Source organism: Poeciliopsis prolifica, unplaced genomic scaffold (genome assembly GCF_027474105.1).
Source record: "Poeciliopsis prolifica strain line A6 unplaced genomic scaffold, Auburn_PproV2 SCAFFOLD026, whole genome shotgun sequence".
NCBI classification, from domain to species: domain Eukaryota; kingdom Metazoa; phylum Chordata; class Actinopteri; order Cyprinodontiformes; family Poeciliidae; genus Poeciliopsis; species Poeciliopsis prolifica.
In genome coordinates, this window is record NW_026562401.1 from 5248395 (window position 1) to 5263927 (window position 15533).

The window sequence follows — 15533 nt, forward strand, 5'->3', positions numbered from 1 at the left end:
AAACAGTATATTTCAATATATTTATATTTATGTATCGCTACTTATTTTGACGATCATAGGTTACACTAAATGAAAAACCAAAATTTAGCTTTTAAGAAAGAAAATGCACTCTATACTTAGTGAAGACTTCGACTGCATGATTTACAGGATCTGTACAGTTTGGCATGGCATCTTAAAAAACCACAAGTTGCTTTAATACTGGCTTCCAGTTTGTCTGCATTGCTGGGTCTGGGGTTCTCATCTTCCACTTGACAATCCTCTGGAACAGTGGTTCCCAGACGATTTCCTCAAGGCACACGTTCCTTGCTTCCAAATACCTGAATTAAATGGCTGGTGGATTAAAAAGTTTCCGCAGCATTTGGTGTTTGTAGAGGAGATCATTTGAATCAACAGTCATCTCAACATGAAGGCAGAGGTAGTTGAGGAACAGGTTTAGGAGCCAATACTCTAGACTGGGGTTCAGATTAGACCACTTTACATGTCAATCAAATATAGCAACACCCTGGTCATTAAAGCTGGTATTGATGCTTGTGGGAGTCTGGGCAAGGTTCTGCCTGGAAACGAAAACATCCCTATTAAGCTTGTCAGTAAAGGGAAGTGTGCTCCATTAGTTCCTGTAACAGATTTTGGACTTTTTATATATATATATAAAACACACTAGAAAAACACCAGCAAATGATACGGAACCACAAATCATCTGAGGATCTTCACACTGAGAAAGTGTTTAGTTCATTTTTCTTCTCTTGAACTTGTGAATAAAATTTTTTTAAAATTTGACTTGCCTGGAAAACACCTGACACCAAATGCTAAAGAAACTCTTTTTCAAGAGAGACCTGGAAATAGGCTCTGGTTATTCCTACTGCTTGTGGACCTAGTACACTTTTTTCTTCCACTAAACTTTACTACACAGGTTTGAACAACCAGCTTCTTCTTAGTGACTTATCCTTTTTATCAAATGTTTTATTGACTCTCTATTGGAAAACAATGTCAAGTTAGTAAATATTAATAATAAAATCGACATTTAAAACAGTTGAACGTCATATTGTAATTTCCAGAGTCACAAATGTTTAGACATGCTTTAGCTGGAAGCCATCATCAGAAGTAAAGACTTGAAATACATCTGTGTATCGACAAGTTTTACTTCAACTGACTTAGCTTTGGAAATATATTTTAATTTATTGATATGAATCTGGATACAGCTTTACACAATAACATCAAAAAATGACCAATGCTACAAGATTTGATTGAGAACCTGTACTTTAGTCTGTCCAAGAAAAAAAAGGAGGCTTCTGTGATATGTTTGCTTATACTTGTAATGCCACACTAATACTGCAAATGACATTTTAAAGAACATCTCTCCCTTATTTTACAAGCACTAAGAAATCACATTAAGACATGAAGCACTTTGATTCATTAGGCAAACAGGAAAAATAAATAATTTCTTAAAGAGATTCAAAAGAATATTCTACAGAGACACATTTATAATGTGCAAGTTGTTGCAATTACTCCACCTGGACTTAAGAGGCAGGATTTGATACCTGTCCCAGGACATAAGACCACACATCAAGTTCCTAGTTTGAATGCAGTGTCAAAAGATTTTGACATGATTGTCTTTATGCTTAAGGAAAAAACAAACCCCCTTCCAGTATTCCAGTAAAGTTATGCAAACAGCAGCCAAAAAAAAAAAAAAAACAAGCATCATGATCCAAGGATGGAGAATTGTTCTATTGTTCCACTGGAGATCTCAATGTTTGTGAACCTGAATTCATTGCTTGTGCAAAAGTTTATCAGATAAAAAAAAAAAAAAGTTGATAACTGATGAAAAATACAGACTGGGTATAAAAATCAGATGAAGGCACATAGAAAGACAAAATCTAGTCGAACAAGGTACAGGACTTAAAAATATATAAAAAAAAGAAAAATTATCACATCTTACAGGCTTTTTGTTGCCACAGTGATATTTTGTTCAGATCAGTGCACCACTGAGAGGAGACTCTGGTTCCGTAAATGCTTGTTTACGTCCAACATGACTCAGGAGATGAACATTCAGAGTGCAGGGTTGGGCACAGAAGGGCTGGGAATCTGCCAGATGATCATGTGACTACGTTCAGACCGCTGGGGTGTCGACTGAGACAGCTCAGTCGACTCATCACTTGCATCATCTCCTGAAAGGTTCATTTTGTTCAGCATTTATGGAAGCGTTGATCGTACTCATCATCTGGTGTTAAAACTGAACTCACCTATTCGGAAGTTGATGTAGCCCTCTCCTCCACTGAGAACGAGCTGAGCAGTGGTTACATGGCTGCTGCCAGGAGACGTGATCAAACAGCCTGCAAGGAGAAGACAGAACACTCATGAGGTTATTATAAAAAAAATAACATTTACAGACATTAAAAGTATATTTCTGTCATTAGTTTAGTGAATTTATTGTTTTTCAGCCTGCAGTTATGGTCTGAAAAGTTGATCAGACCCTTTTCTGCTCATATTCCTAAAAATATAACTAGATTTTAATCTGGTGTCATAATTTTAGAACACTGTAGCCTTTTAGATTGCAATAAATAATTTCTCTAAAATTTATGTAGAGAAAGAAAATAAAAACATACTTACTACATTATAATAACAGCTCTTAATTTCTTACCAGGAGCAGCAATGATGAATCGAACTGCTTGTCTGTGTCCATGATACGACAGCTGGACTGATGTAGTGGAGCAGTATGGGATGGAAATATCCTCTGACGCTGTGGACAATTAGTCTCCTTAATACCAGAGCACATTTCTAATGATATAAAATGCAATCATTTTGACATACTTATTGACAGGGGGATGGAAAAAATGGCGCCGCCACCAGTGCCCACCCACAGACGGCCAGAGATGATGGAGAGGGAGGAGATCTGGAGAGGTGAGAGCATCAAGAAGGGCTGACCTGCAACACAAACCGGAATGTGAACAAAAGCAATAAACTAAATGTAGTTGGTCGCAAACTAAAACAAAACAAACTGATGTCAAATAAATGTAAAACTGTTTTATTAACACTGAAAAGGTCATGAGAAAAAAGAAAACAGTTTAGGCACCTAATGTTTTAGTGATCAAAGATGTGAAGTCGACTTCCTGCAGCGGTCGTCCAGTAGTCCAGTCAAACAACCTGATGATTGGGTCAAGTCTGCAGGACGTCCAAACCCCACTTCCTCCAGCACACAGGAAACGGACCTGCTGCTCACTGCGCTCCGATACAGAAAATACTTGCTGGGAAGGAAGATGAGAAATAATGATGGCAAATACAAATACAGCAAGTTTAAATACATACACACACTCAGAAGTCAGAAGTGCAAAAGTCTTGAATCATTCTTTCTTTCAAAGTTCCTTTTTTTGCACTTTTTAAAATCAATTTCAGTCCAGTGCTGAACCTGTTTCTGAGGAATCATCTTAGTTATGAGAGTTTTGGATAATTGCCATAGCTAAAATTATTCCTCAAAAACAAACTCAGCACTGAATCAATATTTATGTAGACCTCCTCCTATCTGATCTTGACAGGAAGCCACCTTAATAACATGACGAAATGAAGTTCTTCTTGTGAAGCATCAAGTGTGACTTCATATCTGAAATGCACGATGATGTAAATATGTGTTCGAATAAAAAATATATATACACAGTGCTACAGTCTAAGGATGTTATGCATTGTCTAATATGAATCTCAAAATGAATAATTAAACAAACAATCCAATTGCTTAAATAGTCTCAAATTCAAATAAACAATGAGATCCTGGTTCTAAGATGAAGGCCACATGTAAAAATGAAAATACGCTTTAAAAAGTCAATACAAGTTTTACAAGTCAGTCAGCACCATATAGCAGAGAATATTTCTGTTTCTCACCTCTACTTTCTTGTTGTCAGTGTCTATGATATGAACTTTGTTCCAGTATCCAACCCACAGACGAGCACCTTTTGCGAGGCAGCAGCGAATGGGCTGCAGAGGGTTTACTCCAAGAGGCATCACGGAGTGCGACTGCAGATTCCATCCGTCTGTGGATCCAAATGCACAATATCTCATCGTTTCTGTCGTTGGAACATTAATACCATAATAAACATAAGAAACCGATATGCTGATTACCTGAAGTTTGAGAGAAAAATGCCAGAGTACCATCAGCTAAACCAGCAATAACCTGATTGTTGGAGTACCTGTAAGTTGAGTCAACATAAAATAGGCTATTTTTAGTATGTGGCAAAATCTGTGGATATGTTTTTAGAATCCAATATATGTTTATATGTAAACACAGAGCAGACCGTACTCACACTAGTGAATGCACACCCTCTGTGAGACATACTGTCTGCACACATCGCCTCCTTCCTGCAGAGGCTGGATGAACTAGAATACTGCAAAACAGACAAGAAATGAAGGAAAGGAGCTGTGTATTAAGGTCAAGAAAATGTGTTTCATTTGGAAGAGATCTGCTTTCTCAGCCAATGCTACCTTCCTTCCTGAGTTCCAATCCACACAGTCCCTGCCGAGTTTTCTGACAAAACAAAACCAACCAGAACGTGTCAAAGGAAACGCAGAGTCATTTTCAAGTGATTCCAGCAAAATATTAAATCAGTAGAGAAAGTTCATTTGACAAATAAAGACGCTGCAGCCATTTGATGCAGGACTGACCTGTGGGGGGTACAGCACAGATGCAGAGGGCAGGGGCTGTGGGAGGGAGGCTGAACTGATCCAGTACTGTGTTGGACCGTGCTGGGTCAATCACCGTGATTTCACTGCAAGAGGCAGGACCCGAAACAACCCACACCGAACACTGGCAGGGCAGGGATAACAGAACGTGGAATCATGAGTGGCATGAGCCGACTTGTGCTTAGGCGGCGTTAATCATGACCGGGTGGAAAGGTGTCATTAGAAGATGACTGGGGATGCATTAAACAAACTTACTGTGGCTTCTCCTGAGATCTCAGGTGTGACTGCAACAGCACAGTTAAGCTGCACAGGAAAAATTAATTCAGAAGACAGTTTTACTCCAAAAGGTGTGACGTTAACATTAGTGAGTTTACCTTGGCAGTGGAGTCCCTTTGGTCTAAGAGTCTGAGTTGGACCAAGACAGGCACATCTTTAGGCTCTGGAACAGGCTCACCAGACTGCTGGAGTAATCACATTTAATCCTAATGAATTAGTGCTTGTATAATTTTCTGCAATTTTTAACAGAATTAATGGTACGCAGGTAAGGAGCAAATAGCAAAACGTCAGCCAGAGGAGTACCTGGGTGTTGGCCAGTGGCAAACTCCAGCCATGTATGTGTCGCTTTCCTAGAGTTCCCCAAACATGGGAGCGGATTTCTCTGTAGAGTTCCCTCCTCCGGGCGCGGGGTGAAACACCAGCAGGAGCAGCAGATCTGGAGAATAAGGATTTTAACCACTTGACATTTAAACAGATTTTATTTATTAAAAATATGGAACAATTCCAGGTAGGAGACTTCTAAAAGAAAAGTGTGTTTTTTTAAACATTCTCTCTACATTCTTTGGTTGATTAAGGTTGCAAGAGAGATCAAGACTTTCAGCAGATAACAGGAAGGCTAAACAAATTACAGCAAAGTCGCTGTTAGCCATCTGGAAATCTCTTAGGTAAGTCAAACAATCTACATTTCCAAGAAAATAAACATCCAAGCTTCACTGTGCTAATTACTAATGTAGGACACTAAAAACACTAATACCAATTTAGGTATCATTACACTAGAGGATTATTGCATTAATGAATTAGAAAAAAAGGAGCAAATATTTTGTAGACCACAATTTACTTAAGTGCTTTATTCCTCTTATAATGTCCACTACCTGTTCATTAAAACAATTTTAAAACTAAAATGTTTCAATTGCACAGTATCTTTAAGATTTTCCTAAAATTTTATGCGAATGTATAATTTATTCTATTTTCCTCAAGAGTTGACATTCACTGTAAAAATTAAATCAACTTAGAATAGAAAAAAGTGCTAACTCAGGCTGGGTTTTATTAATTGTTGGTAGCTGTGAAGACCCCTGGGGAGAGCGGCTCAGTGATGAGGAAGCTGGCAGAACCAATGCAGATGTCGGAGCGGGTACCAGAGGCTCCTTGGACAGGCCAAACAAGCGGTTGAATCTGAATGAACGAAGAATATGAACCAGTTGATAAAATTAATAAAAGTAACATAAGCATCTATTGCCACAATGGTTTCACTTTAGTTTTACTATAAAAGTCTCTATGGCAGCAAAGGTTTAAAAGATATCTTGCGGATGAGTTTACATAAGTGTGACTGTTTTTTATTTTTTTATTTTTTTAGGGATGGCCCTGTATTGACAGAAGACATTTCCCAGAAAGCTTTTGTGTTACATTTGATTTTAAACAACTTGCTCTATAAATAACAATTTAGTAATATTTGGTAATGCCAAATAATTAGAGCGTAAAATAAAATGTTTATGACTAAGAATAAGATTGGTTATTTTAACTAAAATAATTATGTTTAATGTGATTTGAATAAAGAGTGTTGTATCAAAACATTGTTTCTCAAAAGCATGTCCCAAAGGTACACACATCATGTATTAAACTGAATATTTTATCTTATATTCTGAGGAGTATATTTAACATTTTGCCAGAATTAAAGCATGCAGAAAGGCAATGTTTTATTATCACCATGATTTATGAGTAGGTCAGATATTGTAGTATTTCTTTTATTTATATTTATTTTTTATTACTAATACACATTTACAGCTTGCTTTAATTACAGACCACAAACACAGACATGGGAACAAAGTCTGCTTTGCTATTACAAAGCTCAATTCTTCAAAAAAAAAAAAAAACAGCAATTTATGCGACAAAAACTATGGGTAAGAAAAATGTTTAAATAAATAGATAAGTAGGCAATTGTACTTACTTTTTCCAAACACTTGACTTTCTGTCCTCTGTAAATTTCTCCACTTTTGTTGCTCTAGAAAAACAAACAATACAAAAAAATTCAGTGCAAGGGGAAGAACTCAATATAATACATATGCAAACAGCTTTATAAAATTTCTAAAAAATAAAGAATGAAGACACAGAAATATCAAAACTACCTTATTGTCTGACTGTGTCTCAGAGCCTCCTGCAGCTCAAACAGACGCTGCTTGTACTGGTTCTTCTCCATGACCACACGAGCCATTTCAGAGCGCGAAAATGGACGCATGGATGTGGGCAAAGCAGCCTGAGGGGAAGTACGGATATAATATTTGATTTAAAAAGGTCAGAATTCACAATGAATAGCTACCTGAAATTTAAAAAAAACCAATTCTTCTTAAAACTGGAATAACTCCTTACATCAGGATCCTCAGGCTGGCATGTTTCCAGTTCTCTCCGTAGTCTACAACAAGCAGTGATCAAAGAGGAAAGGATATATTCAGGTGAAAAGAAACAAAAGTTGGCTGTTTCAAATCAATTAAATAGGTAGAAAGGCATTCCACACCTCTTTATTTCCTCTTCCTTCTCCTTTAGCCGTCCCTCTACATGCGCCACAGTTTCCTGAAGAGTCGCCACTTCCAGGGTGAGGGCAGAGCGATCGTCGGTCAGCTCAACCACCCGGGATATCAGCGCCTTACGAGCAGCTTCAACTGACTCACTGCAGACAGAATATTTCTAATTTTACCCCCATACTTTAGAGAAAAAATATGAGAGCAAATTTGATGCTTTCAAGACTGCTTAAAAAACCAGGAAATGGTTGTGTTTTTTGCTCTAAACATCTGCGTACATGCACCCCTAAGGTTCTTCTTAATGTTTAAATGTTGGTAGAAATATACAGTAAATCTACACACTTCCCTTCTGTTATGAGTAACAGAAGCAACAAACTCACATGTCAGGAAACCTGAAAATACACTTAAAAAAAACAAAAAGAACACTAGCAGGCAACAGTGAACGAAACCACATGTAAATGTAAGACTCACTGGAGGACTTTCAGTTCCTCAAACTGGGAAAGAATCTCCTCAAACTGGTCTGCACTGCCTAAACAGAGAAAAGAAGCAGATTATTTTTGTCTAAAACACTTGTTGATGATAGCATCCAGTGTTTCTCACACTTTATTTTGTGTTTTCATGACCAAGATACACATCTTAAGTCTTTTTTAATTCCTATTAAAAAAAAAAAGTTTTTGAGCAGGAATTAAGAAACTGTTACCAAGATTGAGCTAATGCCACAATATCTGTAAAACAAAACTTTTTTGTTAGCTTTATTTATTTATGTTATCATGAACTCAACAACAAAACAAAATAATTGGGGGGAATATCTCAATAACATCAATGACCTCTCTCACCTCTGATGCTGGCCCCTCGGTCTACACTCTCCAAATAATCTCGACTCAGTTCTGACAGTTCAGAGAATACAGAGTCTGTGTTGCGGAGGTCCCACTCTATGCAGTCATCTTCATCCATCTCATCCCCATCCTTCTGGTTCTTTTCCTTCACCTCATCTCCTTTTACTTCTCCCACCTGAAGCTCATCCAAGTTCCTCAACTCATCCTCCGGTTCATTTGTTAGTGACTCATCAGTTTTAGATTTGTCAGGGGTGCTGAATGGGAAGTCAAATCATGAAGAGCCAGATGTTTTCAAAACAAATCAGTAAGCTGAAGTGAACTTTGACTTGGTTAATAATTATAATCACTCACAAGCTTTTCAATCAAATCCCAGAAGCTTATCAGCCAATTTATGGTTTAGGATTACCTTGCTTTTACATTGTTGTGAAACTGTGTAAGCTCAGGCGTGGAGCTTATGATGTCAGCCACAAACAGATCCGTTGCAGGTTTTGCAGTAACAGCAAACACTTTTTCTTCCTTGGCTTCTAGAGCTTCCAGAGATGGTGGGCCAGAGTTTGAGTGTGGTCTCTGAATAATCTGCAAAAAAAGATCCCCAATAAGAAACGCTAATTCAGCTCATAATAATGGAGTAAAACACAAAGATACTTGGTTTTTAAAATATTTACACCCCTAAATAAAGTGAAGCACAACTTGAGAAGTTCCCAAATTAGTAAACCTAGTCGCCCTTTGTGTACTTTAGTCTTAATAAAAATCTAGCAGCTCTGGAGGCCTTAGAGGTTTGTTACAGAACATTACACAATACAGGTGAGGACAAACATTTTAAAACCTTACTGAGCTGGAGTAATTTTGCCAAAAATAAAATGGGCAGAGATTTTAGAATCAGACTTGCAGCTGTAAGTTGTAGTAAAAAGAAAAGTCATACTCACTTTTTCATTAATACTGGATCTGGATAACACTTGAGATGGAAATTCTGCGTTCTTGGGACGGAAGTGGTTTCTAAATTCAAACATGTGGAGTAAAATTTACAAAATCTTCTTCTTAAGTAACAGAAATAATCCTCGTATGATTCATGAATCATTTACAGCATCTACAACCAAACATTTACAAGTCTTTTTCCTAATATTAATATTTTAGAAGGCAAACGGAGACATTGTCACAGACCAGGCAGAAACAGCAGCCTGGTTTGATATTTAGACAAGCTCAATAATCTTGGAACATTAATGTGGGTCACAAAAAAGCTGCTACTATGGATACTTTATAGCAGAATAAGTTGAGTTTCAAGAAAAGAGAGCTGTAAATAACCTTAAAGGATAATCCGTTTCAGAGTCCTTCCTTTTCTCCAAAAGTTCTCGATACGAGTTAGTCAACTAAAGGAGAGATGACGAATGACATTAGAAACAACACATACACTTTCTTAACGGGGGATAAAATTGGTACCATATTAAACTGAACTGAAAGTAAACAAAGTCAACAAAAGAGAAAATTTATATTTTATCAGTATATCAGGGGCATAATGTTATTTTGACAACCTAAAATAAGAAATGAGTAACCTTTCTGGTATATAAAATATTAAAAATGATGATCATGTAACTTCAGACATACTTTTATTATTTATTTAATCCAATTTGATGCCACCATTTGTATCTGTTGTGCATTTCATTTACTAAATGTTTAAAAACTGAAACCAGTTCATGTCTGAACAACAATTTGTACAAATCCCTAGGATCTCCATATTGGTGTTAAACTTTAGTCTTTAATTATTGCTTACACACTTCTGTTCAGAATTGAGAACGTTTGGGCTGCAGTGGAGTATCTGACCTTGTTGTGAGCATTTCTCAGTGTACTCAGCTCTCTAGAAAGATTCGTCTTTTGCTCCTCCAAGGCCACCACTGCAAAGAAACAAAAAGACACTGTTAGAATGTCTTCCAAGCCAAAATAAATGGAGATACTGTCTAAATGTGTGGTTTACCACTAATTTTCAACCAATTTGCATTTTATCTCTGCATAGCCACAGAGAAACAGGAGTTCGTCCCAGCAGTCAATGGAGAACAGGGAAACCGTGCTAACACACACCTGAGGGCAATTTAGGCCAATTAAACCAACCTGCATGACTTTGGAAGAAACCAGAGAACTGATAGTGAGTCAGGAGGAGCAGAGGAATATTAAAGAAGCTGAAGGACGTTCCGTAAAGCCCGAGATGTGTCCCTCGTGTCTCAGTGATAGGGCAAAGTGAAAAGATGGAAGCCCTTTCTTACCAAAAGTCTCGCAGAAAATGTGCTACACATTATCTGTTGAAACTGACGTTGAACTTTTATCCATAATTCAAGAGTATAGTTGGTGCAAAAAACAAAAACAAAAATACATTTCCCAAAGAGCAACATAACCACAGAGAGGCGTAGTGATGGCAGCATCATGCTTTCCAGCTGTTTTTTATCCACTAGAACTGGGTTATGTGAAGAGAATTGTGAATAGTTTCAAACATGAGTCACTGTTAGCACAAAATGTTCAAACTTCTGGTAGAAAGCTACAGATGAATAAGAACCTGCATGAATTATAGATCAATGACTAGCTTAGTCTTTGATTTTTACTACACAAAGACAGACTTTTTTATAGACTGTGTGGAAATAATACAACTGATCAACTCTGGACATATGAATTTATTTAAATGTATATTCTTTAATACTCAGAAACTCACATTGATCAGCTTGGTGTCTTGCTTTCTTCTCCAGATCTCTCTCCCGCAGCTCTCTCTCTTTTTCTCTTCCCCTCATGGCTCGCCTCTCTTGTTCGAATTGATCATCCAGTTCTAAATATTTCTAAAAGAAACAAATATTTAACAGCTCAGGGATATAGAAAAGTTCATTTTTATGGTTTAAAAGATACCTTTTTTACAGTTGAATGCAGTCGTTTCCCTACACACCTCGTTCTCCCATGCCTTTTCAGATGCCAAAATATTGACTTTATTGTCCTTAAGCAATTTTATGATCACATAGTTGCAAACTATGCTTAAGGTGAGTCCTTCAGTTACCGAGTAGCCTTTCAGCCCATGTTAGGAGAGGACATGCTTCACTGTGCATAATGACACCATCTTACCAGATTGAGCCAGAATCTTCACAAAGTCATAGGATTTTCTTCTTTACTCATTTCAGACTAAGACACTTGACTTTCCCATCATATCAAAGAAGAAAGCATAGTGTCTCACATGTGGTCTCCAGTTAACTAAAGTGATTGTAATCATTCTGTATGTAAACTTATTTTTTTAGATATTAAATAAATCGGAAATATTCTTTCTTTCATTATTGTGGCATCTAGCAAACAGAAATAATTTTAGTGATCCCAACTAATATAAAACAAGAGGTTCTTGGTTTTATTTAATTTCATACAGTAAAACAAAAGAAGTAAATCTGTCTTTTTATTTGGTGTATAAACTTCTGGCTTTAGCTGTATGCACAGTTTATGCAAGTTGGTGGTAATCTGTTGCAGTTTAAAATACTACACACCTTTGCCAGGAATCAGGACACTTAAATATGAGAAGTTTCATTTTCCAGCTAACTAAATCAATCTGCTACTTAATGCTGGATCAGTTCTCACCTCCTGACTTTCCTTCCTCAGAGCTTTTTCTGCTTGGTATCTCTCCAGCAGCTCCTCTCGCTCAGCTTTCTCCCTTTCTGCTTCCTCCTCTCTTTCTCTCAGCTGGGCTTTGCAGTTAGCCAGCCCCTCCAAGACCCACACGAATGTGGGCACCAGGGACTCCACCACTCCTTCACCATGAGTCTCAATAACATTCTATGGAAGGGAAAAGCAGCAGAAATAGAGCCCAGGTGTTTTATCACATCCAAATAATATTTTACTCATATTTACACTGATAAGAAAAAAAAGTGCTCAAAGGAAAGAAAAAAAAAACAACTTACTTGTAGTTCTGCATAAAGTTTTCCTGCCTCCTCACTCACAATGTTTGGATCCAGCTCCACCTCCCCCGTTCCACACAGCACTTTCTCGCTGTAGTCCATCGGCTTCTTAGTTTTTGAAATTCGATACAATTTACTTAAAAAAACGTCCTCCAAACTTGGGGCAAACAGTGATTTCTTACAATTCTGTGACAAACATACTAGAGTGGACTTCCTTTCCAACTAATATAACTAGTCTAGCTAGCTCTCTGACACTTCTGTCAACACTGGCACCACCCATTTTTCACAGCATTAAGTTTGTTTGCAGACCATTAAATGGAGCATCCTCTCAGAGGCCTGCCAGCAAACTCTGCATGATGACTGAAGGAGTTTCAGATCCCATCCTGAAAAAACAAACAAAAAACATACAGTGATTAGTACTTTTCTTCATATTATAACTTGTAAATAATGAGCCTCTTTAGTTTCCTGGCCATCGGATAGTCAGAATACTTGTAACTTATTATCATTTTCATTTCTGTTTTACTTTACCATGTAAATATCTGAGTCCCGTTTTGTAAAAAAAAAAAATTACAGCAATATTATTAGAGGTGATCGGTGAAGTATTGTCTTTCACAAAGCAAGAGAACATGCAAACTCCACGCATAAAGATTTCAGGCTGGGATTCAAACCCAGGACCTTCTTCATGTAAGGTAACGGTGTCGTCCTCACACATCATTGTGTGGAAATGTATTAGCAGTGTATTTCATTATGCCTGAGAATTTAGCTTCTGTTGCATTTATTTTCTTAATTTAACAAAAATACCAAAGAACACAGAATAATAATCTGATATACCTTTCGTAAAGCACATAGTGACAAAATGGGTGAGTTTGAATTGAGAAAGATGATGGTGCTGAAGATGTTGGGAAACTGAGGACTTGCTGTTTACAGTTGCATTATATGGCAAACCTGGCAAGCAAGGGCATGATGGACAGTCTGAGCAACAATTTGTGTTACTTTTTTTAATTAACACGTTCATTCCGATTATTATTACTCCTTATAACATTTATGACAGAAATATATTACACGCTAGCTTTTTGAGAGCATTTAATTTAGCAGAGGTTATGTAAAGCACTGACTGTCGAACATGAGAAATTGATCCTCTATAAGCTGAGGATCTACTGCATGCCAAGTTGTTAGCCAGTAACTGATTAGACATGTTTTTTTTTTTTTTTATGGATTGATGCAGAAATATTTTAAAAGGAAATATTCCCTAAATAAATTCATGAATATGGTCGATTAGATTTTGAGTTTAATGTTGACAAAGATGAAGGATTTATGCAGTTTGGAATTAAAACTGAGTAGCATAATTATAAAGGACAGAAATCATTTTAAAAAAACATAAAAGTAAATCAACCAACGAATGGGATTTGTGTAACTATAAATAGCCAAACCAATTATCCCGACTTCTTCTGTGAAATAAAGCCACAAACAAATGTCAGATCTTTATAAGATTAACTTTAAATGCAAATAGGTCAGCAACAGGTTGTATCCAGCAAAAGATTCGTGTCATTAACATTATTAGTTATTGACATAAGAGCGTAATAAGCCCAGTCTGGATGTGTTGCCACCCTGTATAAATAAATAAAGTGACTGACAGTGGACACCGTGAAGACAGTTGAAGTCTACAAAGTTGTCAGTTGGCCAGAAAACTAGCCGTGTGGCTATTATGCTCAGCCGTGTAGCAACAAACTTACCTCCACCGGCGGTTCTGGGCTGATTTTTACTCTACAACCTAATAAAACTCTGCTGTTTCGTGCTTTTTCGTCGGAGACGGTATCAATTACTGAAACCAGTTTAAAGAACGAGGTTGTTGTCCGATTTTTGACGTGCGCAGACATGTCTTCTGACCGTCCAATCAGAGCTCCGATACTGTGGATGACATCCAATGAAATTGGAAAAGGGGCGGGACATGTGTAGTTTTGTTTTCGGAAAGGAAAAAAAAAGGTTTCCTGAAACTTGAACGGTGACACGTGACTTGAGGAGGTTACGGCGGGTTGTCAGGTGATCCTGGTGAAACCTTTCCAAGCCTCATACCTGCTGAAATACTTTACGTGGATGAGAATAAACGAGTTTTCCCGTGTCAGCTGATTAGAGCAGCTTGTTGAATTGAAAAATATTGGGACTGAGAACGGCGCTGGTGGAATATTCAGGTGTTAGCAATTTTGAATGCATGAGTGTTATTTCTGCAAAAGCTTCAACATTACAATACACTTAAAGTCTCCATAAAACAATTTAGCAAAAGATATATTACTGCAGATATAGAATGTGAAGAAACATTCACTGCAAATTAGAAGATGAAGTTTGTTTCTCCTCCAGCAGGGGGAGATGCCAACACATTCTTCATCTGACAATCTCCTTGCTGCATGTAACTTATAACTTCTGCTTTTTACCATAATATAGGATAATGATAAGGAATTCATTCTATAGAAGAATTATCTTTATATTGTTTTAACAATTATTTTCCTTTTAAATAGATAGTCAGAAGTCCATATAACGGTTTCTAATTAAAGATTTGTTTCTTTTAGAGACAAATATGGTGCAAAATATATTATCTTGACTTTAATATGCAATTTTTACAGAAATAATTTGCTTAATTAAACAAAGTTTTACTGCTGTTAATTATATTTACCGATAAGCTGGTAATTAGATTTTTGTTGTAAAACTCAATCATCATCATTCATTAGATGTACAGACCCACAGAGCATTTGCCTCGCTCGATCTTATGCATTGCTCCAAATCGCCAAACTCAAACCCATCCACATAAGTTCTTTAAGTAGTGCTAAGATTAATAATTTAAACATCACAATCTACGTATTAAATGAATGCTAAGGACCACACTTGTACCTTCATTCCGACATTTTACTGTCACTTTATTTGTACATGCTTTGATAAATTCATAATGTATATTAAACATTACATTAAAACATCTTCATTCTTTTTTTGTCTCTATACTCATACATAAGCTTTTGCATTGTCCTGCTTTTCTTTAAAAAATGTAACCAATGATTAAAAATGTGCAACTCAAAAAAAATATTCTATAAAACTTTATAAACCTAAAGATAATGAGGTATAAAAAAAAAAGAACATTGTTCTTAACGGACAAAGAAAAATCTTAAAGCAAATGTAAAAACAAACTCGCACATCAGATAATTCATTGCCTGCTCCATATTTGGCTTGATTGTTGTGGAGAACGTTTTACATGTGACGTTTCCAGACACAACATAACTGGCATTCTCACAAGGGAAAAGAAGAACTGTTATGTTTATAACACACTCCAATTTGAATTTGCAGCAAGA

The 15533-nt window shown here is 36.8% G+C and overlaps 1 protein-coding gene across 1 annotated transcript; it reads right to left on the reverse strand.

Moving 5' to 3' along the window:
* Window positions 1-840: 840 nt before the first annotated feature.
* On the reverse strand, window positions 841-14057 carry si:dkey-17m8.1 (C-Jun-amino-terminal kinase-interacting protein 4). The gene is made up of 28 exons (XM_055047748.1): window positions 13932-14057; window positions 12202-12581; window positions 11882-12076; window positions 10986-11106; window positions 10109-10179; window positions 9593-9657; window positions 9217-9286; window positions 8697-8866; window positions 8291-8544; window positions 7926-7983; window positions 7451-7603; window positions 7306-7348; window positions 7065-7192; window positions 6887-6940; window positions 5974-6114; window positions 5245-5377; window positions 5040-5126; window positions 4921-4968; window positions 4648-4789; window positions 4468-4510; window positions 4290-4370; window positions 4108-4175; window positions 3871-4019; window positions 3071-3242; window positions 2809-2922; window positions 2639-2737; window positions 2241-2330; window positions 841-2165 (listed from the first exon to the last, which is right to left on the reverse strand). Exons 2-28 carry the CDS (start codon window positions 12298-12300, stop codon window positions 2047-2049), a joined length of 2967 nt encoding a protein of 988 aa, XP_054903723.1. The 5' UTR covers window positions 12301-12581; window positions 13932-14057; the 3' UTR covers window positions 841-2046.
* Between the last annotated feature and the right edge of the window lie 1476 nt (window positions 14058-15533).

Excerpts from the sequence above, each read along its gene's own strand:
- si:dkey-17m8.1 (XM_055047748.1), bottom strand. The coding sequence starts at position 12,300 with ATGGACTACAGCGAGAAAGTGCTGTGTGGAACGGGGGAGGTGGAGCTG. Across the intron at positions 6,941-7,064 it reads AGACACAGTCAGACAATAAG|AGCAACAAAAGTGGAGAAAT; the intron begins GTAGTTTTGATA and ends TTGTTTTTCTAG. Across the intron at positions 2,738-2,808 it reads TTCCATCCCCCTGTCAATAA|CGTCAGAGGATATTTCCATC; the intron begins GTATGTCAAAAT and ends AATTGTCCACAG.